The sequence below is a fragment of the Microtus pennsylvanicus genome, chromosome 12 (assembly GCF_037038515.1).
Source record: "Microtus pennsylvanicus isolate mMicPen1 chromosome 12, mMicPen1.hap1, whole genome shotgun sequence".
Classification (NCBI taxonomy): domain Eukaryota; kingdom Metazoa; phylum Chordata; class Mammalia; order Rodentia; family Cricetidae; genus Microtus; species Microtus pennsylvanicus.
Genome location: NC_134590.1, coordinates 13341746 through 13366878, shown reverse-complemented (window position 1 = coordinate 13366878; position 25133 = coordinate 13341746). Strand labels below are relative to the sequence as shown.

Here is a 25133-nt window from a genome sequence, read left to right as displayed (position 1 = left end):
TTCTCTGTAAGGGAGCATTAATGCTTAGTTTCACTACAACCTTAAGGTTTAGTGAATCAATATTTTAAAATGCCGATTGGAGCTGGTCTACAAGAGCTAGTTCCAGGACAGGCTTCAAAGCTAGTTCCAGGACAGGCTTCAAAGCTACAGAGAAACTCTGCTCAAAAAACCAAAACCAAACCAAAATAAACTGCTGATTGGTCCTCAGTCCTGTCAAACAGGTATTAAACTAAAAACTACATTTTCCCCACTTTACAGAGTTTATTCTGAGCACAAGTGAGTTGAGTGAAAGAAGATCTGTAATCCTATACTAAATGCTAATCTTGAAAATAAAAGTGTAAACATCCTAATTTAGCGAATTAGCTAATTGGATTTTACTATGACTACTGGCTGCTTTCCAGCTAGTATATGTATAAATACAAAATTATTTCATAGTAAATTCAAGTGCATATGTAGCATGCCAGGGCTCTGTTACTTCCATCCGAAGGGCCTGTTAGCATGTCTGCGGGGCATTTGCTAAACTGCTAATCCATGTAGGAGGGCTCAGCCCAAAAGAGACAATACCATCCCAGGGCAGGTGGGCATGGGCTACAGAAGATAGGCAGGGGCTGAGCAAGTCAGGGGGAAAGATCAGTGCACAGAGCTGGGTACCTCATGCTTTGTATTTCAGTTCCTGCTTCCGGGTTTCCTCAGTGATCAGCCTTTGGTCACAGCGCTTATGACAACAGAAAAGCCAATGCAAACACTACCCTTCCCCTCTCCGGACCTGGCTGAAGAGGATGGCCGGTTTACTTTACTCCAGCCCCTAGCAGCAGGGCTGGTGGATCATCCCTGCATTCTGGGGCTAACAAGCCCAGTCCACACTGAGTTCGATAACAGCCGGCTAGAGAAGGTCCAGAGTGAGCCACGGAGGAAGGTAAAGAACCTTGCTTATAAACCAGTTGACCAATGATGACATCATTCACTTCACAGTTGCTGGCGTACAAATCTAGCAGGCAGAGCCCAGCCCTGTGGATAATGAGAAGCACACCTTGTGGTCCACATTTACAGGGAAGCAGTGCCTCCTAGAGGCCAACACAGGAAAGCAGCAGTCATTGGAGACAAATGACAAGGGAGGAACATGCGTGTGAGAGAATAAAGTGATTTCATATCATGTCCAGCACATTCCCTCCATTGGGATATTCTCCCAGCCAGGCACTAACTAAGCAAGGCCTGTTTAGCTTCCAGGATCACGTAAGATTAAACATGCTCGGGTCAATACAGGAAGAGACTACAAGAATCATTTCTATAAAGTTCAAATGTGTTGTTTTTGAGGCAGAGTTTCTCTGTGTAGCTCTGGCTGCCCTGCAACTCCCTTTGTGGACCAGGGTGAGCTCAAATACGCAGAGATCTGACCGACTCTGCCTCCCGAGGACTGGGACTAAAGGTATGTGCACCCCCACACCCTGTTGTGTTGTTTCATTTTTATTTAAAATGTGGACGTTTCTCTTCTATTCATTTTATTTTCAGTGTCTTGTTCCCCTGTTCCATAGCTTGCCAGCCTATTAGTCACAATACCCTGCAACTCCATCACTTTGCCCTGGATTTGAACTTGAGAAAAAAAAATCAGTTCTGATAACCCCTGGCTTCAATTTTATGGGTGAATATAAACTAGATGTGGCTGAGATGATCTGGATGGGAGGTAAAGCAAAGTTTTATCGAACATCTCAGCATATACAGGCACAGGGTGAAGTGTGAGGCACGACCTGCTACTTCTCAGCAAGATAGCATATATATATATATATATATATATATATATATATATATATATATGTATGTATATACATACATACATACACACACACACACACACAGACACACACACACACACACACACATATATATATATATATATACATATATATATATATATGCCAGGCAGCAGTGACACACACCTTTAATCCTAGCACTCAGAAGCCAGAGGCAGGTGGATCTCTGTGTGTTTGAAGCCAGCCTGGTTTACAGCGTGAGTTCCAGGATAGTTAGGACTGTTTCACAGAGAAACCCTGTCTCAAAAAATGAAAACCAAAAAAACAGTGCACATAAATACCAGTTCTCAAGATTTCTGCCAAGATCAGCAAGCTTTGTTGAGGCTCTAGACACAACTGGGGGAATTCTAAGATGAGGTGAACCACTGAGCTTACTGCCTGGTTTTCCATTTCACAAAGATGAGCCATAGTTCAGCTGGGTAGGTAAGTGAAGACAGTCATCGGAAGCAGCCAATGACTAGAGGCTGAAATGGAAAAGCAAGAGGGACGGGGGACAGGGTGGGGGACAGGGCGGCGGAGGAGGCGTGGGGGGGCTAGCCAGACAGAGAAACCTCCTATCAAACCTCATCCTTCGGTGGTTTGTCACCTGGCACAATCACTTCATTTCCCTCTTCCAATAGGCTCCTCCTCTATGAAAAGGTCTAGGGGCCAATGTGGCTCAGTAGTTTGTATGAGGCCCTGTGTTTGATCCTCAGCTCCCAGAAAACTAGCAAGTCAAAGATGAAGCCAGGCGTAGTGTCTCACATTTAGGGAGCTGAAGCTTGAGGACTGGCGCAAGCTTAAGGCCTACAAAGGAATTCCGATCCAGGCTGGACCACAGTGTGAGGCTGTCTCCAAACACAAAACAAAGAAATGAAGGAACTAGGTGAAAGCAGGCAAGCTGAGGGAGACGGTCTACATAAAGAGCTCAGCACTGTGGTCAGGAGCAATTAGAAATGATGCTAACTGGAACTGTGCTCACATAAAACAGATGATTCCGGAATGCTTTCACGGTAAGACATAGCAGATTCATAACCCTCCCACATCCTTACATTTACAAACTAAGCCAAAAACTAACACAGGAAATAGGAGCCGTGCTATCGATCAGACTAAGATTGCCAGGAAGGCGAGCCCGAGCTGAGAGCTGAGCTGTGAGTCTTTGCTGAGTTTGGCCTGGAGTCTACATAGACAAGGCAATTGCAGCTTTAATGGCAGTGAGGCCAAAGGTCCAGATAAAGTGGATCACACGGAGAGGCTTAAGCAAGAAACTATGAAACCTGACCCAGACGGGCATGCAGCACTCACGCACGCATGCGGGCACGTACTGTACACACTGCAGAACAGAAATGCTGCCATGAGTACCTCTTGACTACATCCCTGAAGATGGCTGTGTATCGCACAACCACCCCTTCTCTGACCCAAAAGGCAAACAGGTCAGACCCCCAAGTCCTCACAGAGGTCCTTCGCAAGTGAGAAGTTTCAGGAGGCCAGGATGGTGGGGTAGCTGGAAGTGAGATGCATGTGGAGAGTCAGCAAAGCCTCTGTCATATAAGGAACTCGGAGGTCTGACAGTGAAAAAATAAAGAGGGGTTGGAAGGATGGCCCAGTGGTTAGGAGTATTTGCTGTTTTTCCAGGGGACCTGAGTTTGATTCCCAGCACCCACAGCAGGTCATCCATACACACGCTGCATTCACTCACACATACATATAAGTAAGGAAAAGAACCTTAACTAAGGATGGTGCCTTTACTCCCAGCGTTTGGTGGCAGAGACAAGTGAAACTCTGAGTTTGAGGCCTGCTGGCATACATAGCAAATTCCATGCAAAAAAAGTGAGATCTTGTCTCAATTAAAATTGTATCTTTCAATGTGAACTAGAGGTTATATATGATTTAAGAAGTCATCCATGAGTTAGGCCTGTATGTATCCCGCAGGGAGCTGTTACTGACTTACTCATTCCTGTACATGTTCTAAGGGAGAGGAGCATTCTAGAAACAGTTGCTGCTGTGACGTACATCAGAAGGCCACAGACATGTCCCTCAGGAATGCCCAGATTATAAGATGATCTCTCTAGACACTTGACCTTCAGGAGAGAGCTGATGAGCTCAGTCTCCCACCAAGACACGCTAATCCTTTAAGGACAGGGTTCATTCTGAGTCTTACCAATCTTACTGCACTGCCACGCCTTGCCTTTCCCGAGCCATGTCTTCCTGCAGGAGCCTCCACAGCCTTCTCTGGAACCCACTCAGGTTCACTCTTCCTGGATCATTAGTACCTACAGGTCTAATTCACTTAAGATGGTCACTCCTGGGGGCTGGAGAGATGGCTCAGATGTTAAGAGCACTGGCTGCTCTTCCAAAGGTCCTGAGTTCAATTCCCAGCAACCACATGGTGACTCACAACCATCTGTATTGAGATCTGGTGCCTTCTTCTGGCATGCAGGCAGAACACTTCATATATAAGAAATAAAAAAATAGGGCTAGAGAGATGGCTCAAAGGTTAAGAACTCTGGCTGCTTTTCCAGAGGTCATGAGTTTAATTCCCAGCAACCACATGGTGGCTCACAACCATCTATAATGAGATCTGGTGCCCTCTTCTCGCCTGCAGGGACACATGCAGGCAGAACACTGTCTACATAAATAAATAAATCTTAAAAATAATGTTTGTTCCTACATGGCTCTCTCAGCTATCGCGAGAAACAACACAACAGGTTCACACAGCCTCACAGGACTGGTACTCTTTCCATGGATGCTTGCACTGTCAAAGGGGGCCATTCACCCAAAAGGCTAAGTTCCAAATGACATCATCTTTCATGAGGCAGGTGACAGGGCAGATGGATGTTTTTTGATCCAGGCATCTTTCCAGGACCTCTTAAGTCACATGGTTTTCCTGCTCCAAAATGTAACTTTCATAAAGGCAGTAATTTTGTCTGTTTTAATCATTACAGCTCTCAGCCCACGGTTGTTGAATAAATACAGTAATGCCAGAGTTGACCCTGTCTCTTTGGCCTTACAGTTCTTCCTAATAAATCAAACTGTTTCTTTCTTAATCTCGTCTTGTCTCTTGATCCAGTGGTCTACCCGACAGCTAAAGGAGGAATAACAAGATGAGCGCAGGGAAGACCAGAAGGAAGGAACGAGAGGGCGTGACACTTGGGCTCAGGCACCAGCCACATTCAAAGTCCCTGGCTCTCCTTGAAAGTCAATTAGTGGACTTGGCAGGACTCCAAAGACGCTTCTCTTCCACAGCTGTTTCTGATGGATATGTTTTATGAGTCTGTTATTTGTGATTATTAAGAAAGTAAAAATAAAGCAGCAGGGGCCAGGCACAAAGGAAGAAAGATGTCTGTAAGTTCAAGGTCAGCCAGCTGCACAGTGAGACCCTATCTCAAAAGGAAAAACAAAGCTAGAAATTATTAACAATATAAAGAAAAATCACCCAGGATCTTCCCATAAAGATATTAGTTTTGCTATTCTTGCCTTTTATTATTATTAATTTTTGTTTTTTGTTTTGGGTTTTTTTTTATGTAAGTTCTTACTGTGGACTGGACTGGAACTTGCTATGTAGACTAGACTGGCCTTGAACACACAGATTTGCCTGCCTCTGTCACTCTGCCTAGAACAATCAGTTCTAGGATTGAAGGCAAGCGCCACCATGCCTGACCCCAAAATAAAACTACTTGTTTTTGCCGGGTGGTGGTGGCGCACGCCTTTAATCCCAGCACTTGGGAGGCAGAGGCAGGCGGATTTCTGTGAGTTTGAGACCAGCCTGGTCTACAAGAGCTAGTTCCAGGACAGGCTCCAAAACCACAGAGAAACCCTGTCTTGAAAAACCAAAAAAAAAAAAAAAAAACTACTTGTTTTGTTTTGCTGTTTTTTGAGACAGGGTTTCTCTACATAGCAGTGGTGTCCGAGATCTCACTAAAGAGGCCAGACTAGGGAGGCTGGAGAGATGGCTCAGAGGTTAAGAGCACTGCCTGCTCTTCCAAAGGTCCTGAGTTCAATTCCCAGCAACCACATGGTGGCTCACAACCATCTGTAATGGGGTTTGATGCCCTCTTCTGGCCTGCAGGCATACACAGACAGAATATTGTATACATAATAAATAAATAAAATAAATAAATAAATAAGAGGCCAGACTAGCCTTCAACTCAGAGATTTCTCAAGGCTCACAAAACTGCTTCTGCCTTCCAAGCACCAGGATTGAAGGTGTGCACCATCATGCCGGGCCTTATTCTTTGTTCACACCTTACTGCACGTCTAAGTTTCGCTCATGGACATGTTTTGGTTTTTATTTGATGTGTATGGGTGTTCTGCCTGCAAGTTTGTCTGTGTACTGCATGCTGACAGGGCCAGAGGAGGTCAGAAGAGGCCATCAGACCTGGAACTGGAGTTACAGGTGTTTGTGAACCCATACTAAAGTGCTGGGATTGAACCAGGTCCTCTAAAAAAGCAGCAAGTACTCTTAACTACTGAGCTGTCTTTCCATCCCCTATATATTTATTTAAACAAGCTATGATCATTCCATATATGTAATTCAAACCTGGTTTGTTCCTTTCTTAGTACCGTACTTTATTTCTGTCATGTACTGATATTATCATTTCATGACATTCAGTGTAAAAGTTGCAGTTAAGTGAAGTGAGATTCTCCTGTCAATCATCATTAAATGTTCATGCTCGTTCAAACTAACTCAGCGGCAAGGCAATTTTAAAATCCCAACTCTTAGGACTGTCAGGAGAGGAAAACATTTTTACAGTTCCCCCTTTCTTTGTTAAATATTTTATAAAACTACAAAGAATCACACTGACTGTGTTTATTTATAAAGCTGAGCAAGTGTCATTATTCTCTGACCATTTTCCCTTTCAAGGTCTTTCCAGACTATGATCCTTGGGGGAATAAGCAATAATCACGAACTCAGAAGAGATCAGCTGTCTGGGCCAGAGAGGGAGGAGAAAAGATTCAAATATGAAGAACTCTGAGCCTAGTTTTTATCGGAACATGTTGTTATTTCCATCTACGTGGTTTGGAGTATTGTTGTTATTGGTTGTTTTGTTTGAGACAGGATCTCTTTATACAGTCCTAGCTGTCCTAGAAGACCAGGCTGACCTTGATTCACACTGCTCTTCCTGTCTCTGCCTCCCAGTTGCTGACATTAAAGTACGCACCAGCACTGGCAGCATTGGGGCCATTTTCTTTTTTCTATTAAGATGCACATACTAAAACACAGCAACAAAGCAATACATGTCTCAGTCATTCTCCCAACTAAAATCGGATACAATTCTTAGCAAAATGGGCGGAAGTCAAAAGACTGCTTCTTGGAAAGCTTTCCCACATGGGAGGCAGAGTATCATTAGGGAAGTAGGAAAGAGCCTACTCATGGTGCTGGGTGTTTTGCTCAGTGTTAGAGTACTTGCCTAGAATGTACAAGGCCCTAGGTTCTATTCCCAGCACCATAAAAACAAAACAATATACACATGCACACACAGATGGACATACACACAGACACACACTGAGAGAGACACACAGACAGACAAACACACCCCACTCCCAGGTAAAGGTTTGGAAAGAAATAGGATACGTAAGCATGCCCACCCACACCACCAATGTGACTTATTAATTACTAAAACCAGCACCTGAGAGGTGGAGACAGGAGGAGTTCAAGGTCGTCTTTAGCTATCTGGCAAGTTCAAAGCCAGCCTGAGCTATGTGATACTCTCTCAAAACAAAACAAAAAATACACCATCACTAATAATGGAGAAATTAGACGTGTTGAACCTTCTGTGGGATATGAGAACTGCAGTTGTGGAGACTCTCTGAACATGAGGCTGAACAAGAAGAGACAAAGCAAAGTGGAGGAACATTCTACACTGGACACTCCATGTCAAGACCGTGAAAGGCAGGGAAAGAGAGAAACTATTCTTTTATTTTCTTTAAGATTTTATTTTTTCCAGCATTCGGGAGGCAGAGGCAGGCGGATCTCTGTGAGTTCGAGACCAGCCTGGTCTACAAGAGCTAGTTCCAGGACAGGCTCCAAAACCAAAGAGAAACCCTGTCTCGAAAAACCAAAACCAAAAAAAAAAAAAAAAAGATTTTATTTTTTGGGGGGCTGGAAAGATGGCTCAGAGGTTAAGAGCACCGCCTGTTCTTCGAGAGGTCCTGAGTTCAATTCCCAGGAACCACATGGTGGCTCACAACCATCTGTAAAGAGATCTGGTGCCCTCCTCTGGCCTACAGGCATACATGCATACAGAACATATATAAACACATATAATAAATATATGTATACATGATAAATCTTTAAAAAAAGATTTTATTTTTTAATTAGTTGTATATGTGTATGTGCAGGGGCACGTAAGTGCCTGAGGAAGCCAAAAGGAGGCATCAGATCCCCTGGAGTTGGAGTTACAGTGGCATCTGGAAGTCACCTGACATAGCTGCTGGGACCTGAACCCTGGTCCCCAGGAAGAAGAGAAACGCTTGTTAATTAACCTTTGCGCCATCTCACCAGCCCAAGGAATCGTTCTTATTTTATGTGTACAATGTTTGCCTGAATACATGTACATGTACCACTTGTATGCCCGATGCCATGGGGGTCAGAAGAAGGCACTGGGTTCTCTGGAACTGAAGTTATAGATGGCTGTGTCCTGCCACAAAGGTACTGGGAACAAAGCATAGGTCCTCCAAAAGAGCAGCAAGTGTTCTAAACCAATGGGCCACCTCTTTAACCCCACCCCTAACCCCTGCAAGAAATTCTTCTTCTCTTTCTAAGAAAAATTATTCTTTTGATGTTTGTTGTTATTGTTTTGCTTTCTGTTTTTGTTTGAGAGAGGATTTCTCTGTGTAATGGCTGTCCTGGAACTCTCTTTGTAGCCCAGGCTGGCCTTGAACTCAGAGAGATCCAACTGCCTCTGCCTCCCAAGTGCTGGGATTAAAGGTATGTGCCACCACTGCCCATTAAGAAATCATTCTTGATTAAGGACAACTAAAGAAACAGAAGATTTAAATGAAACAGTTAGTTCAGGACCAAAACAATAACAACAACATTAAAGGTATTTAGCAAAACTACAGAAAAAATAAAAAAAATAAATAAATAAAGGTCTGTAGAGAAGATAATGGCAAAGCATTACAGCTAATTCCCTGGCTTTGATCACAGCACTGTGTGTCAAGAAAACCATTTCACCAGACAGTGATGGTGCACACCTTTAATCTCAGCACTCAGGAGGCAGAGGCAGGTGGATCTCTGTGAGTTCAAGGTAAACCTGGGTCACAAAGGGAGTTCCAGGACAGCCAGGGCTGTTACACAGAGAAACCCTGTCTCAGGAAAAAAAGAAAAGAAAAAAGGAAGGAAGGAAGGAAGGAAGGAAGGAAGGAAGGAAGGAAGGAAGGAAGGAAGGAAGGGTGAGTTTCATCTTCAGGAATCGGCTGACGAAGTCCTTGGGAGCATGTCAATAAGTTCCTGAGGGATGGTTCAGGAGGAAATGTATATATTTGCAGAGAATAAAGTGATTAAGAATGCTTCCATTTGAAGGGTCTGGGTGAAGGGGATAGAGGAATTCTGAATGTAGCTCTTGCAGTCTCTCTCTGGTCCTGACGTTAGCTCACTACTTAAAGGTTAGAAGGGTGGAAGGACAGGGAGGGAAGCCTTGGTTGGTAAATTCTCTTGCTTCCTCACTTTTACCCTTTTTCCTGCCCACAATAAGGATGTGCTGGGGATAGAACAACTACCAGGCAGCCACAAAGCAATATGGGTGTCCTGCCAGGACAAAACTTGGAGCCCACATGATATCCTGGGACTGCATCCTGCACTGTCCACCTCCAGGTACCTGACCTAAGGCACGCTGAAGTTCTGCTGCGGTGCACAGGGACCACAGTGGAGGCAGCAAAGCTCAGCAGTCTGGCCTACAGGTGTAGCTCAGTGGTAGCTCACTGGTCTACTATGTGTAACGCCCTGGTTTCTATCTTTTTAAGATTGATTTAATTTTATATTCTTTGTTGTTTTACCTGCTTGTATGTCTGTGTGGGGCTGTCAGAAGCCTTGGAACTGGAATTACAGACAGGTGTGAGCTGCCATGTGGGTGCTGGGAATTGAACCTGGGTCCTCTGCAAGAGCAACCAGTGCTTCTTAAGCCATCTTCCCGGCCTTATGGAGGGTGGTGACCTTCTCAAGGCCACAGCTCTAAAGTGGCAGGATTGCAATGAAAATGGTCCAGTTTGGAAGAAATCATGCCTTTCTGCTCTGTTCCACACTACAGGCAGGCCTCAGTCTGTGAAACAGGAACAGGCATTCCAAAGTCTCAAAGGAGCAATACATGGGAGAGAACCTCAGGGCTTGGTACAGAGGACAGAGAGAGATCCCAATGCTTGCTGAATCAATAATTCAAAACACCAGGCACATCTGTTTTTCAGTGTTCTGGTACAGTGAGCTATTTTAAGCACGGGAGGGGAGGTCACTGTATTTATGTGGGTGACTCGGGCTGCAGCTATTAGTCAGCAATTTCATTCAGTTTCTTGGCTCTCCCCAACTCCCCTTCTTCCAGTCGTGTCTTGACGCCCTCCGACCTTTCTCCATCCGCTCTTCTGACTGTCTACCTCACACGGAGGGTGGGCAGGGACTGTGTGAAACAAGCTCTAGGAACAAAATGGCTCACTGGGAGATGGAAGGCCAGGCTGGAGAACGGGAAGGACCGTTCTTCCCAGATGGCAGAAGAAAGCCCGAACTGCTGCATCAGGGAGCTCTTGCCATAGCTGAGTAGGGGCTGAGTTTCTGAAAGCTCTAGGCGGAAGAGCTGTGGGTCCTCGCCCATGTCCTCATGGGAGACTGCGTGGACATCCTGCTCCTATTCCACAGGCTGAGGCCAGGGCTTTAGGCACATTTCCTTTCCAAACCTAGACAGATTTCAGTTTTCAGTGCATTCCTGCCCCTTTGGAACTATGGACTTGAGAAAATTACTTTGGATCCCCTCCACCCCATGGTGCTTAGCCAGGGACTGGGATGATGACTCAGTGGTTAAGAGCTAATATAGACTCAAATGAAATGCGCTAAACCTGTCTCTGCCCTGCTTTGTTTAAAATGGCGTGGATTCTGAACTTTTTAAAAAGAAAGATCCTGACACCTGCCATACCATCAAATTAGTACCAAAATACCAGTATCGTCATTTGCTCTGGCCCAGATTCTAGGCTCAGACCTAGTTAGCAGCCTTTTGGGAAGGAGAATGGCCGCTGCAAGACCTGAGATCTTGGATGGTGCTTGTTTTGAGATAGGGCCTCACTTAGCTCTGGATGGCCTACATCCTTGTGCCTCTACTTTCCCAAAGCTGGGACTGAAGGCATGTACCAATCTTTTTTTTTTTTTTTGAGACTGGGCTTCTCTCTGTAGCCCATGATGTCCTGGAACTCACTCTGTAGACCAGGCTGGCTTCAAACTCAGAGATCCGCCTGCCTCTGCCTCCCAAGTGCTAGGATTAAAGTGTGTGTCACCACCATCTGGCTGGGTTTTTTTTCCAATTATGTATGGGAATGTACGATGTATGTGTTGGTACACACATGACACCATATACATGTGGGGTTAGGAGGAAAGCTCTGTGGAGACGGTTCTCTCCTTCCATTTCTAGACAGGTACAGGGGATGGAACTCAGGTCACCAGGCCTGTATCATCAGGTGGCAATCACCTTTACCTCCTAAGCAATCTAGTCAGCCTGGATCCCAGGTATTTTACAAATACCCAGTAGATACAAAAGACTTGGTACATTTTCTAGGACTTATCTCTGGATCTCTTTGGGTGTCACAGACTTTGTGGCCCTGTCTCAGAGAGACGTGTGGTAGGTGGAGAGAAGTGGGTGAGGAGGGTAAGTTAGGGGCTCGTATAGCTTTTTATTTACTGTCTCAGTCAATGTTCTATTGCTGTGCAGAGACACTATGACCAAGGAAGCTCTTAGAAAGAAATCATTTAATTAGGGACTTGCTTACAGTTACAGAAGCTTAGTCCATCATCATCACGGCAGGGATGTGGTGGCATGCAGACAGGTCCTAGAGCAGTAGCTGAGAGCTACTTCCTCAGCCATAGGACAAGAAAGCATGGCATGGGCTTCACCCCCAGTGACACACTTCCTCCAACAAGGCTGCACCTCCCAATCCTTCTAATCCTTTCATATGGTGCTTACCTGGGGACTAAGCATTCAAATATGAGCCTACGGGGGCTATTCTCATTCCAACCACCATATCTACCTTGCGGCTAGAAACATAATCCAATGCAAAATTCCTTTGATTTCCCAGCATGCTCTGCTGAATCCTATGTAGAGCCACAGAATGGACACGAGCAATATGCTAATGCCCAGCCACAGAGAAGAGAGACCAAAGGCAAGCTTCTGCCTCCTGGTGCAGGTTCTTCTCACTGTTCCACCTCTTATGCCACTATCCAGGGCCTCCAGAGTAGTTAGCAGAGAGTAATGTCTACACCCAACCTCTTCTGCCTTCCATGTACCTGTCTATGACAGTTCCTGATTTGTAGTGATGAGGCGAGCAGGCCTGCTTTTTGTCCTGCCCGGCACCCGCAAGGCTAGCTTTACACCCGAAATAACAACACACAAATTGTATTCATTTAAACACTGCCTGGCCCATTATTTCTAGCCTCTTACTGGCTAACTCTCACATCTTGATTAACCCATTTCTAATAATCTGTGTAGCACCACGAAGTAGTGGCTTACCAGGAAGATTCTAACTTACGTCCATCTCGGACTGGAGCTTCATGGTGTCTTCCTGACTCTGCTTTCTTCCTCCCAGAATTCTGTTCTGTCTACTCCACCCACCTAAGGGCTGGCCTATCAAAAGGCCAAGGCTGTTTCTTTATTAACCAATGAAAGTAACACATAGACAGATGACCCTTCTACACCACTGATTCTCTGTCTAATACCTGCGAGCTATTCAACTGAGCTCTTGGAGAGTGTGGTCACTAGTCATAAGGCATTGGCACCCCATAATCAACTCCATTAAAGAATTAGAATTGGTGGGTGGGAATGTAGGTGAGTGGCAAACAGTAAGCTTAGCATGATTTCAACCCTAGGTCGGATCCCCAGTTCTCTCTCTCTCTCTCTCTCTCTCTCTCTCTCACTCACTCACTCTCTCTCTCTCTCTTGGGTGTGGATTAAAATTTTAAAAACCAAACAAACCTGGAATTGAGGAGAGGGAGGGCACTTTGAAGGTGAAGGCTGGCTAGTTTCAGAAGCTCCTAGTCCCAGAAGCACAGACTATATTCTGTTCTCAAGAAATAGACAGCCTTGATATTCAGTCTGGCATATCCTCACATAGGCCACCAGCAAGTAAGACACCAGCAACTTGCCCCGTAACCCAGGCTTGCTGGAAAAGAGGCTGTGACTCCATAATAAATCATCTTATACTTCCATGGAATCTTGGCATCAGCCAATGAGAACTTCAAAGGCTTGGTCTAGCTATGGAATGGGACAATAAAGATGCTAATCCCAGGTCTTTAGTGCTTAGGACCTGCCTGTTCAGCCAGCTGTATGGAAAGAGAGAAGGCAACGGGGGTGGGGAGGTGATGGTCAAATGCCCCACAAAAGCAAAAGTGCTAGGCTTGGATCCCCTAAACTCATTCTTCAATAGTTTTATAAAAATATAGCTTGGGATTCCTAATTTAGATTTCCTACAAGCAAGCACTTCTATTTATTGTATTTTCTTAAACTTAGAAACATCACCAGGAAGACACATTTTTTAAAAAGGTTTAGAGCTCCTTGCAGATAGAAAACGCAACACGAATTCCTTTCATCAAAAGGCAGTATCATCTGCAGAACCTTCTGCAAAGCCCCAGAGCTGAGGCCGGCATGTGCCTGTGGCTTTGCTGGAAAGGTATCATAAAAACAATTAGGTTCTTGAGAGATGGCTCTGCCCGTGGCAGCAGTCAGAAACACTTGCTGCTCTTCGCGAGAATCTGAGTTCAATTCCCAGCACCTGCCTGGTGGCTCACAACCACCTGTAACTCCAAATCCAGGGGGTCTGACACTCTCCTCTGGCTCTCAAAGTACTGCACACATGCAGTACACAGACACACCTGCAGGCAAAACACCCACACACATGACTAATAACAGTAGTACTAATAACAATGATAGTAAAGATTTTAAAACCCGACAAGGGGCTCGAGATGCAGCTCAGCAAAAGTGCTTGCTGCCAAGCGTGACAACTTGAGTTCCATCCCCAGGAACCACATGATGGGAAGAGAGAACCAGTTCCCCCAAAGGTGTCCTCTGAACGCCACACACACTTTTTGTGGCACACATACTCCCCATGCCTCCCAAATAAACAAGCAAACAAATAATAAATGTTTAAAAAAAAAAAGAACTAGCCAATGGTTCCGTTCACTGAGGGCAATGAGAATATCTATTAGTTTTCTTTTATCTATCTATTTTTTATTTCTTTTTTAAATGTATTTAATTATTTGTTTCTTTGTTTACTTATTTATTATGCATACAGTATTCTGCCTGCATGTGTACCTGCAAACCAGAAGAGGGCACCAGATCTCATTATAGATGGTTGTGAGCCACCATGTGGTTGCTGGGAATTGAACTCATGACCTCTGGAAAAGCAGCCAGAGTTCTTAACCTTTGAGCCATCTCTCCAGCCCTATTTTTTTATTTCTTATATATGAAGTGTTCTGCCTGCACGCCAGAAGAGGGCACCAGATCTCAATACAGATGGTTGTGAGTCACCATGTGGTTGCTGGGAATTGAACTCAGGACCTCTTGGAAGAGCATCCAGTACTCTCAACCTCTGAGCCATCTCTCCAACCCCCACTGATGTTCTTACTGATAAGCACAGAACTCCCGCTTTCTCTTAAGGGACATCCATTTTCCATGCATTTTAGGATGAGCTTTGGACTGCCACTCCCTGCTTTAGAAGGACAGTCAGAACATCTCAAACCCAGGACTACAGGAAATGACAACACATAGTCACATGATCCAACTAGAGTCAAGGAGCACAAGGGAGATTCTGGCTGGGATTACTGGGAGATTAGAATCTTTCTTGATGAACTTGAACCTGAGAGATCATAGTCCCACAGCCACCTTTCCCCTCTGTGGAGCAAAAACAAAGAAACCCTAAATCTAAACCCTGAAACCCTAACCCTAACCCTAACCAGAAATACTGAAAGCCCACATCCTAAGGGAAATTTCTTGATGTCCCAGATTAAGCCACATCTGAGGGAGTAGACTTCTTAGTAATGGGACCCAATAGAGTTGAGTTGTTTCTATTACAGGGCAAGATCTGTGCAAGTTCAGTTCTTAAGAAAATGACAAGACACACCAAGGCTGAGCTGGGTCCTCACTCACTGTGTCGCAAACACTGTTATCTAACAAACCTCAGCAGGGAGGGAACAACTCCATTTCCTTTTTAGAGGTGGAGCAAGAAGCTTGGACTTGAGGGCATGCACTGTATCCCAGCTATCCCAAGTCCTGGCGTCGGTCACATTTCACATCGCTTGATAAGGGTGATTGCCCAACATTCCAAAACAGGAAGTATTAGAAATCCAGTCAGTTGGAGAAGGCTGTGAACGGACCCTGACCCTTTCTCTAACAGGATTCCCAGAGCTTAACAACACTTTGGAGAGGGTCTTGAGGGGTTTGATTTCTGGAGCTGGAGCAGCTGGTGGAGCGCTTGCCTGGCACACACAAGGTTCCGTGCCCAGTCCCTAGCACTGCATGAATAAGGAATGCCATAGTGCACACAACTGAAACCCCAGCACATGGGAGGTGAATGCTGGAGGATCAGAAGTTCAAAGCCATCCTCATACTACACCGTGACTTTGAGGCCAGCCTGGGATACATGAGACCCCATCTCAAAGATATTGAGAGCAAATGAGGACACTTCCTTTAGACTGATCTAGAACAATCACCAAGCTACAGCTACGTTAAATAGAGACGAATAGGGCCATCTCAGGGGTGGTGAGCAATTTTCCAGACGAGGTGGTACTCTGAATTTACTCTCCAGGTCATCAAAGAGGAAGAAAAGATAGAGAACAATGGGTTAATTGTATTATTAACAAAAACATTATTACACTTACACACACACAATTGTATATGGATGAATTGTGCATGAATATACAATTGCTTATGTTAACTGCCTGGGTGACCAAAAAGTGGTAGGAAACTTTCCTAAACACCCTTCTGCATATTTTAGGTTACCTATGCATGACAGTTAACAGTTTTTTGTTTTGTTTTGCAACAGAATCTCATGCATCGTAGGCTGGCTTCACTTCTACTATCTAGCATAGGCTGGCTTTGAACTCCTGATCCTCCTGCCTCCACCCCCTAAGTGCCAGGATTACAGCCTCTGATGATCAAACTTGACTGTCAACTTGATGGATTAAGAAGGACCCTGGAGTTGAGTAAATCATATCTCTGGGCTTATCAGTGAGAGCATTTCCAGGAAGACATCACTACCGTGGGAAGACTCAACATGACAACAAGCATCACTGCTCTACACAAAGGCAGAGAAAGCAAAAGGCCAGCTGTCTGGAGCAACTAAAATCTTTTTTTTTTTAATTTTAATTATTTTATGTATATGGGTGTTTTGCCTGCCTGTGTGTCTGTGCACCATGTGTGTGGCTTGTGCCAGCAGAGGCCAGAAGAGGATGTGCAGTGCCCCAGAACTAGAGTTACAAATGGCTGTGAGCTGCCATGTAGGTGCTGGAGATGAAACTTGGGTCCTCTATAAGAATAATAAGTGTTCTTAACCGCCGTGCCATCTCTCCAACCCAAAGTATAGTAGATCTTAAAGTAAGATGTATTGGACACAGAGAAATTGAACTGAGATTTAATGCTAAACAGGTAAGCCCTTCTTTCTACACATGTTTATATTTACATCTGATAAAGGTTAACTATCCATTTAATCATCGAAGGCCACTAACATAGCTATAAACAAAATTTACCATATTAATAAAATTTTCAAGCCAGGCATGATGGTGTACACCTGAAATCCCTGCATTTGGAAGGAAAAGGAAGGGATTAGGAATTTAAAGCCAAACTCAGCTAGGTAGTAAGTTCAACACCAGCCTGTCTCAAAAAGAAAAATAAATAAACAGGATCTGGAGCGATGGTTCAGTGGTTAAGAGCCTTGGATGCTCTTGCAGAGGACTAGGATTTGATACCCAGCACCTAGGCTGCCTCTAACTCTAGTTCCAGAGGATCCAACGCCCTCTTCTGGCCCCCAAAAGCACTGCGCATATTGGTGCACAGACATACATGCAAACAACCACATGCATAAATAAAAATTAAAGTGATTTTATTTATTTCTATGTTGAGGGACAGAGGGCCTGCTTTTGGTCCTGGCTGTCCCGCTAGCTTACACCTGAAATAATCAACACAGAAACTGTATTCATTTTAACACTGCCTGGCCCATTATCTCTAGTCTCTTATTGGCTAACTCTCACATCTTGATTTAACCCATATCTAATAATCTGTATATCACCACGAGGTTGTGGCTTACCGGGAAAGATTCAGCATGTCTGACCTGGCAGCTCCATGGCAGCTCTCTCTGACTCTGCTTTTTTCCTCCCAGAATTCAGTTCTGTCTCCCTGCCTACCTAAGTTTGGCCCTATCAGGCCAAGCATTTTCTTTATTAATTAACCAATGAAAGCAACACACAAACAGAAGGACCTCTTACACCATTTCTGCTTCCTGTGCATTGGTGTTTCACCTGCATGTATGTCTTTGTGAGGTCATCAGAGCCCCTGAAACTGGAGTTATAGAGGCTGTAAGCTACCACGTTGCTGGAAACTGAACCTGGGTCCTCTGGAAGAGCAGCCAGTGCTCTTAACCGCTGAGCCACCTCTCCAGTCCCATAAACAAAAAAAATTTTTTTTTAAGTTTTGATAAAAAGAAAGAAAGAAAGAAAGAGAAACCAAGAATCCTGAATTAGTATGGCTGCCATGCCATGCCATGCTTGGTAAACTACTGAATCTTCTCTGTACACAAGTCCAAAATGGGAATCTCCTATTTGGGGGATTAGTTATTAGATGTCCCTATGGGTCAGATATTATGCAACACACTGGGGTAAAACAATTTACAAAAGGACTGAAATCTTTGCTCTAATGGGGTTAGAATTCGAGGAGTCAGAGAGGATCAGAGAAAAGAAGATGAAATATACACAGTATATTTCTATAGTATATATACTGTATTCCATGTGAAATATACACAGTATATTTCTATAGTATATATACTGTATTCCATGTGAAATATACACAGTATATTTCTATAGTATATATACTGTATTCCATGTGAAATATACACAGTATATTTCTATAGTATATATACTGTATTCCATGTGAAATATACACAGTATATTTCTATAGTATATATACTGTATTCCATGTGAAATATACACAGTATATTTCTATAGTATATATACTGTATTCCATGTGAAATATACACAGTATATTTCTATAGTATATATACTGTATTCCATGTGAAATATACACAGTATATTTCTATAGTATATATACTGTATTCCATGTGAAATATACACAGTATATTTCTATAGTACATATACTATATTCCATGTGAAATATACACAGTATATTTCTATAGTATATATACTATATTCCATGTGAAATATACACAGTATATTTCTATAGTATATATACTGTATTCCATGGATCCCGCAATGCACATTTCCTCCGCTTACAAAGGCTAAGCTCATGTCCTTCTTTTGGCAGGCTGCACCTTACAGGAGTGACAGAGAAAGCATGAGCCTAGCAGAGGGAGGCAGTAGAGCCCTGTGTGACATCTGAGCAAACTTAAAGAGGGCAAGAGGGTGACACATGCCTCTAGGCAAATGAAGAAGCCAGCTTCCAAAAAAGGAAAAATACAGCTACAAAATCCAAGTCAGATTATGGAGGGCCATGTGGACAGCTGGCCACTGTGTTGACTCCAGAGGGACCGCGTAAAAGCACACAGGCATGCAGGCTTTGGAGCCAGATGCCAGCTCCTGTTCATCTCTGCCAATTCTACAGGACACCGCTGGTCAAATTAACATCTCTGCCAAGCCCCAGCAGGACACCACTGGTCAAGGCCAATGCTCTTATTTTTCCATCTCTAAAGCAGAGCTAACAACACTATCTGTCATCAGGTTGCTGCTGTGAAGACTGAGCCAATTATTACCGGGTCTACATCTGTAATTCCAGCACTCGGGATGTGGACTCTACATCTGTAATTCCAGCACTCGGAATGTGGACTCAAGGCTAACCTACCTGAGTTACACAGAGTAAAACCCTGCCTCAGAAAACACAACAAAACATTCAAACAAACAAAATACAAACTAAAAAAAAACAAAAATTAACATTATTTTAACATTATCCAGAGCCACACAAATGCTAAACAAGCTTTCTGTCTATGTAGGAAAATTTGCTTGTTTGTTTGTGGGATTTTTTTTTCTGTCAGGGTATCACTTAACTTGCTGTGTACTCTGAACTTCTGATCCCCCAAACTCCTAGCTCCACCTTCACCTCCTCAAGGTGATGTGATCATAGGGATCAAACCCAGGGCTTCAGGCATGTTTGACAGTGCTGTACTAGCTTGATCTACACTTGCCTGAGCTGGCTTCCAGCTCTAAGCGTGCTTCAAACACCAAGCTACAGCGACAGCCAGGAGGATCCTTTTTCGGGGGAGGAGGCCTTCAAGACAGGGTTTCTCTGTTTAACAGCCCTGGCTGTCCCGGAACTCACTCTGTAGACTAGGCTGGCCTGGAACTCACAGAGATCCGCCTGCTAGGATTAAAGGCATGTTCCATCACCTGGTAGGAGGATTCTTTTATGCCAAGCCCTTTAAATAGAGACTAGCAAATAAAGGGTACAAGTACTTGACACTGTTATTGATTAGTTGTGAACTTGGGTCTTGCTTCATTACCAATTTATACTTTGTCGTATATGGCTTGGTTAATTGGACAGTAACGAATATTAAGGGTGTGTTGAGACACTGCTTTTCCAGAGTCCCAAAGGGCTTTAAAATCCTGAACGTGATGTGTTTCAAACACAGTTGATCACTTCTACTCAGTCCCTAAGGCAGTGGTTCTCAACCCTTTGGGGGTCGAATGACCCTTTTGTTTTTTGCATATCAGACGGATCTCCTGCATATCATTCATTTTCATTACAATTCATAAAAGCAGCAAAATTCCAGTTATGAAGTAGCAACAAAAGTAATTTTATGGTTGGGAGTCACCACTACATGAAGAACTGTATTAAAGGGCCACAGCATTAGGAAGGTCGAGAACCACCGTTCTAAGACATAGGCAACTGTCTGCCACCCGCCCCTCCAAGCTATATAACAATCTTGTGCAATGATGTTTCATTGTTTTTGCTGTGTTTCCTCCTCCCCACCCAAAGTAGAAAAAAGATAAGCAAGTTTAACTACTGAAGGAATTGGATTGGATTTTTAAGGGAAAAAAAAAGGATTTCAAAATAATGAATTTTAGTAGATGCTCTTGGTCAGGTTTGGTTTAGGAAATGGAAAATTAGCCTCATCCACTCAAAGTTTTAGACTGCGGAAATTTTACTGAAACACGCCATTCTCTTCCTGAATCCCAGAGTCATAAGCACGTGAGTGTAAGTCAGTCTTAGCTCCCTCATGTTTGCTTTTGCTTAGTAGCGAACAAGTGGTTCTTAAGCAACTACCATGTTGGTGAATTCCGCCATACAAGTACAAGCAGGAATAAGTCACTGTCCCTAACTCTCTTCTAAAAGTACCAGCACCGCTGGATTAATTCGGAGCCCTTTTCTTAAATGAGGAGGCCCCTTCGCGGCTGCTCCCTGCTTCAGCTCCAGACCTGGGGCATAAGTAACAGCTTACACCTTCTCTGCTGCCTCTTTAGACCAACAGAAGTGAGGCTGTGAGGCCGGGGAACACGGAAAGGTTTCCCTGCTTCACTTTGGCACCCAACCGTCTGTCCTTCGGTCCTTCCTGCCCTCAGTACTCCTGCCCTAGGCACACTGCTAGGAAATAAAACAGGTCAAATGAGGGGATTATTCAAGGTTGTGACAACTATATCCTCAGCAGTTTAAATCAAGGTATTTTAACAAGGCTTGTCCCTTAAAACAATTTTGTTAGAATGTCGAGGTCCTGTGTTCCGTTACCGAACAGCAGAAAGAGCTGTCTCTAAGCCCCTTCCAATCAGATCAGCGCCTCAGCCCTTTAAGGTAGGACAAAGTGAGGCTTGGGGAGGAGGCGAGGTCAGGCCCAGGGAGACAGGGAGACTGCTAGGTGAGGTTCTCTACAGGCTTTACTTGCTAACTGCTGAGAATTTAATGGTTACTTTTTTTAGGCTGCAACAAAATGCCTCCATGGAAAATGTCTAAGGCAAAATGTCAAGCAGAGGACAATACTCAGCACACGGTACTTCTGGCAGGAGTACCCCATGCCCTGTGTCCAGGCTTAAGACCTTGGACTAAAATGAACCCTCGCCATGGCCTTTGTGGTGCGCGTTCTGTAAGCCACAGGCAGAACAGACCTTCTCCCTTGGTATGCCGGTCACACAAACTCATTCAACCATTGTTCACCTGTCCATCAAAATCAGCCTGTAGGATTGGTAAAGAAGAGTAGGCAGCTGATAGACAAACGGTGTCACCAGGTCCTGCAGAGCCACTGCACACGGAAATGCATCTTGATGTCAAAGTACTCTCTGCTGAGATGCTGGAGTTGAGGCTTAAGGACCTAGCAGGGCTCTGCCTCACAAAGAAGCAAAGGGCACACTGAGGCAAGAGAAAAATGTCGAGCATGTGAGGGAGACAGGAGCTGTAATGCCAACAGGTCTGTTTGCCAAACTAAGGCGTTTGGATTTCATTATAAAGACTGGGGAAGCACTGGGGAATTCTGAGAAGACAACTGACATATTTCTTCTTCACAGGTGGGCTGAGGGAAGCCAGGACTGAATGTAGACACACTAGTTAGGAAGCTACTGCTGGAACCTTGGAGTGAAATGAAAGACTAAGAAACACTGACAAGCAGAGTACTCGAGGTAAGGAAGGATTTGAGAACTCGTCTCTACATATACGCTATACACTCACATTGGACAGGCGAAGGTGGAAAGCCAAAGTCCAGCTTCCTCCTGGTTTAGGGAATTATTTGGGTAAGGGTCCTACAGGGCATGCTACGGGATGCGGTGGAAGCATACTGATTTTTTTTTTTTTTGAGGGAGGCTGGGAAAGACGAGTTTAATCTTAAACGTCACATCTGAGACCCACAGGGAATTGGGACCAAGAGATGCATGAGTCAGTTGGCTCAGTAGAATACCTTTCAGTGTCAAGACATTTACAAGACTATTACAGAAGCACGGGAGCCTCATCTGGAAAGAACAACTATACCGATTTGGTAAAATGACATTTTGCATGTTAAAAAAAACACTGAAAATACAGGAATCAAGAGTTAATTAAAAAAAAAAACCACCAACAACAGCATTATGCTACTGGCTACCAAACTGACACTCCGGAACAATTTATCTCTAATTTCTTACTAGAGTGAGGTAAACGCAGGGTTCGACGGGGGTTCCCTCTCACACTTAAAAATGAGCGGAGTACCTGGTATTTAGATCTAGGAATTCCTTTTCGTGGGGTTGAGGAGCAAGAATTTAGAAACGCGCCCTCCAGTGGTAGTGGAATGAGGGGTCTCTTGCACCCCCGTTACCACCAAACAAAGCCCTGTGAAGAAATGCAATTTACGAGGATCAAAAGGCCACAGCGCTCCTGCGGCTTAACCAAAAGAACCAAACGAATCCTCCAGGGGCCCGGACCCGCCCTTACCTGTCACGCTGACCAAAGGATAATTTCACTTTCGACTCAACAAAATAAGCCCTCAGATCTGACAGCTTGCGGTCCGTCCCACTCGGCGACAAAACAGCAGCAGCCGAAGCGCGCAGTGTAATCAGATCCTCCGGAGCCGACTGGGCTGGGCTGCGACCACGTGGGTGACCGCGGCCAGCGACAGCGAGCGGCGCAGGGCGGAGGAGGGGGCGTGTCCGGTGGTGGGCAGTGGGCGTGGTCTGCGGGCCCGGGCTCCCTCCTCTCCCGTTTTGCCTTCGCCCTTCGAGCCGCCACGTAACGCCACGTCCCCGCGCATGCGCAGGGCGACTGGCGGCGGTGGCTGTTTCCGGGCTCCGGGGGCCGGAGCGGCTGCTGAGGAGGAGGCGGCGGTGGCGGAGGCCGGGGCGTTCGGAGCGCCGGCTCGGGGGGCTAGGCCCTTCGGGGGCGGAGGCGGCCGTGTTTTCTTTGGCTGAGGGGCTGGGGACGCCGGCGGCCGAGCAACGAGATGAATTTCCTCCGCGGGGTGATGGGGGGCCAGAGTGCCGGACCCCAGCACACAGAAGCCGAGACGGTGAGCGCAGCGCCCGGGGCAGGGCTGGGACCGGGCTGGGCGAGAACGGGGCGTCCACGCCGCTCTCTTCGCCTTCCTTCCCCTGCTCGGACGCGCGAGCTCCCCACGCGGCGGGCCGCCCGGGCCGCGGTGACAGCAGGGCTTCGGGGACCCGGTTCGCCGACGGACCGCGGCCCCTCCCTCTTTCCCTTTAACCTGTCGGCCGGCCTCGGTGCCGGCTGCTGCCGGGCTCTGGAGGGCTGGAAGGAGCTTAGATCCCAGCTGTTGGCCGAGGGCGTGTGGCTAAGAATAAAACGATATTCTTGGAGGCACAAAGCCACCTGCTCCCGCCCCAGCGGCTGTACGGACAGACGTTTGCTTAGGGTTGGTGGTTCAGACTCCACTTTTGAGGTTCACCCAAATGTGTCATGTGGCAATACTTGTCTTGCACGCTGTAGTGATCTGCGCTCTAACCACTCTAGGGACTTTACTGCTCTCCTGGTGACACAATTTGTAATTTTTTTTAATTACTAAGACACGGAAAGCCAGTGTTTGGTTTTATGTTTGGATACACTTACTGTAAAGTTTGCATAGTCCATTGGGGATTACTGTGAATGGGATTAAAAAAGAAAGAAAGAAACTGACATAAGTTTAAATGACCGCTTGTGACATTTTAAAGATCAGCTTTGGGTAGCTGTGATACCTTTGTTTGGGGATCCGGAAGGATCATAAAGTACCCTGGAAGATAGGATAGGGTCTTTACTAATGAAGAGAGAATTGAAGTAACTTGACCAGAGTCTTAGAGCTACATTTCTCCTACTGTGAAAAGTAAGCCTTCTGTTAAGCCTAGACTTTGTTGCTGATCCCTGTGTTTCAGTTCTTAACTGGCGATTTTGGAAATTTATATGATGTTAACCCCACAAGTTCTGTTAGTACTTCTTGGGGGAGATGGAGGAACTCTGAGGATTGAATCCGGGGCCTTACCACATACAAGGCTAGCGTTCTGCCACCGAGCTGAAAGCTGAGCTGAAAGCCGGCAGGGCTCTTTGCTGCATTTGAAAGTCAGATCTCCTCTTTCTTTTTCTGTCCGCCCCAATATTTGGTTTCCCTTGTCCCTTCCCACATGGCAACAAGACCATTGTTACTAGAAAACCAGGGACTCCTTAAGATTACCATAGTCACAGCCCATCTCTTTAGCCTTTCTATATTTTGTCCGGTATCTGTGTGTCTCAGATCCACAAATTAAGAGCTTGCCTTGAAGTTAGACCCTGATTTGAATCCAGGCTTCCACCATTGATTGAGTTGGACAGATGAGGGAAGGCTGACACTTTCTGAGTAAAATGGAGAAGTGCTGGCTCCTGGGGATATAAGAGTCTTGAATGAGAACAAAAGTGCGGCCCATAGGAGATCCTCAGGGAAGGGCAGGTTAGAGTGGGAATTCCCTTTGGCCTTGTCAGGGTGACTCTTGGGAAAGGTGATTGAGAGTAGAGGAACGTAAAGCTGGAAGGCTCCTGCTGGATCATATAGGTCAAGCTTCCTTATTTGACAGTCACCCTGTAGAGCTGGGACTGGAACCCTTCTGTGCAGTGCGCAGATGATCATTTCAGAATGATGCCCCAGTGTCACCATGAGGACATGTGAGCTGGAGAGAAAGCGATGAGCCTTGTTAACTGCCCTACTCCTTGTGCATGCAAACTGGAAAAGTGTTTGCTTTCTAAGGAGAGTGAGTGTACTGAGTTACAGTGTGCTCAAAACTGGCTCTGATTCTATGAGGAAGTACAGCAAGGACCCATGGGTGACTAGTTCAGGATTTATAGAGCATCAGAGGAGTGCACGGTGTAGTATTAGATGCTTTCATTGGAGATATTTGATTTGCCCTAGATGTTTGACTTGAAAAGACTTTGAACTGCTTAACTTGTGTATCTTCATGTACGTTATGTGGATTCTCCCATCTCTGTGAAATGGAGTTGTATCTTCTTCAGAATGGTTCTCCATCTTTCTTTTTCA

The 25133-nt window shown here is 45.2% G+C and overlaps 3 protein-coding genes across 5 annotated transcripts in view; 1 reads left to right on the top strand and 2 right to left on the bottom strand.

The window, feature by feature from the left end:
* Positions 1–22810, bottom strand: part of G3bp2 (G3BP stress granule assembly factor 2) — an 80790-nt gene extending 57980 nt beyond the window's left edge. Inside the window, exon 1 of one of the 2 annotated variants that reach the window (XM_075943612.1) lies at positions 22577–22810. The gene's annotated coding sequence lies outside the window, so the exon portion shown is untranslated. The remainder of the gene's footprint in view (positions 1–22576) is intronic. The other variant, XM_075943614.1, reaches the window with a different exon arrangement.
* Sdad1 (SDA1 domain containing 1) overlaps positions 14560–25133 on the bottom strand; it is a 162229-nt gene continuing 151655 nt past the window's right edge. Inside the window, exon 23 of the transcript XR_012907283.1 lies at positions 14560–14583. The gene's annotated coding sequence lies outside the window, so the exon portion shown is untranslated. The remainder of the gene's footprint in view (positions 14584–25133) is intronic.
* Positions 22943–25133, top strand: part of Uso1 (USO1 vesicle transport factor) — a 64803-nt gene continuing 62612 nt past the window's right edge. For both annotated transcript variants that reach the window (XM_075943607.1, XM_075943606.1), the window contains exon 1: positions 22943–23147. In XM_075943607.1, the coding sequence (XP_075799722.1) occupies positions 23082–23147 (66 nt within the window). In that variant the 5' untranslated portion in view covers positions 22943–23081. The remainder of the gene's footprint in view (positions 23148–25133) is intronic.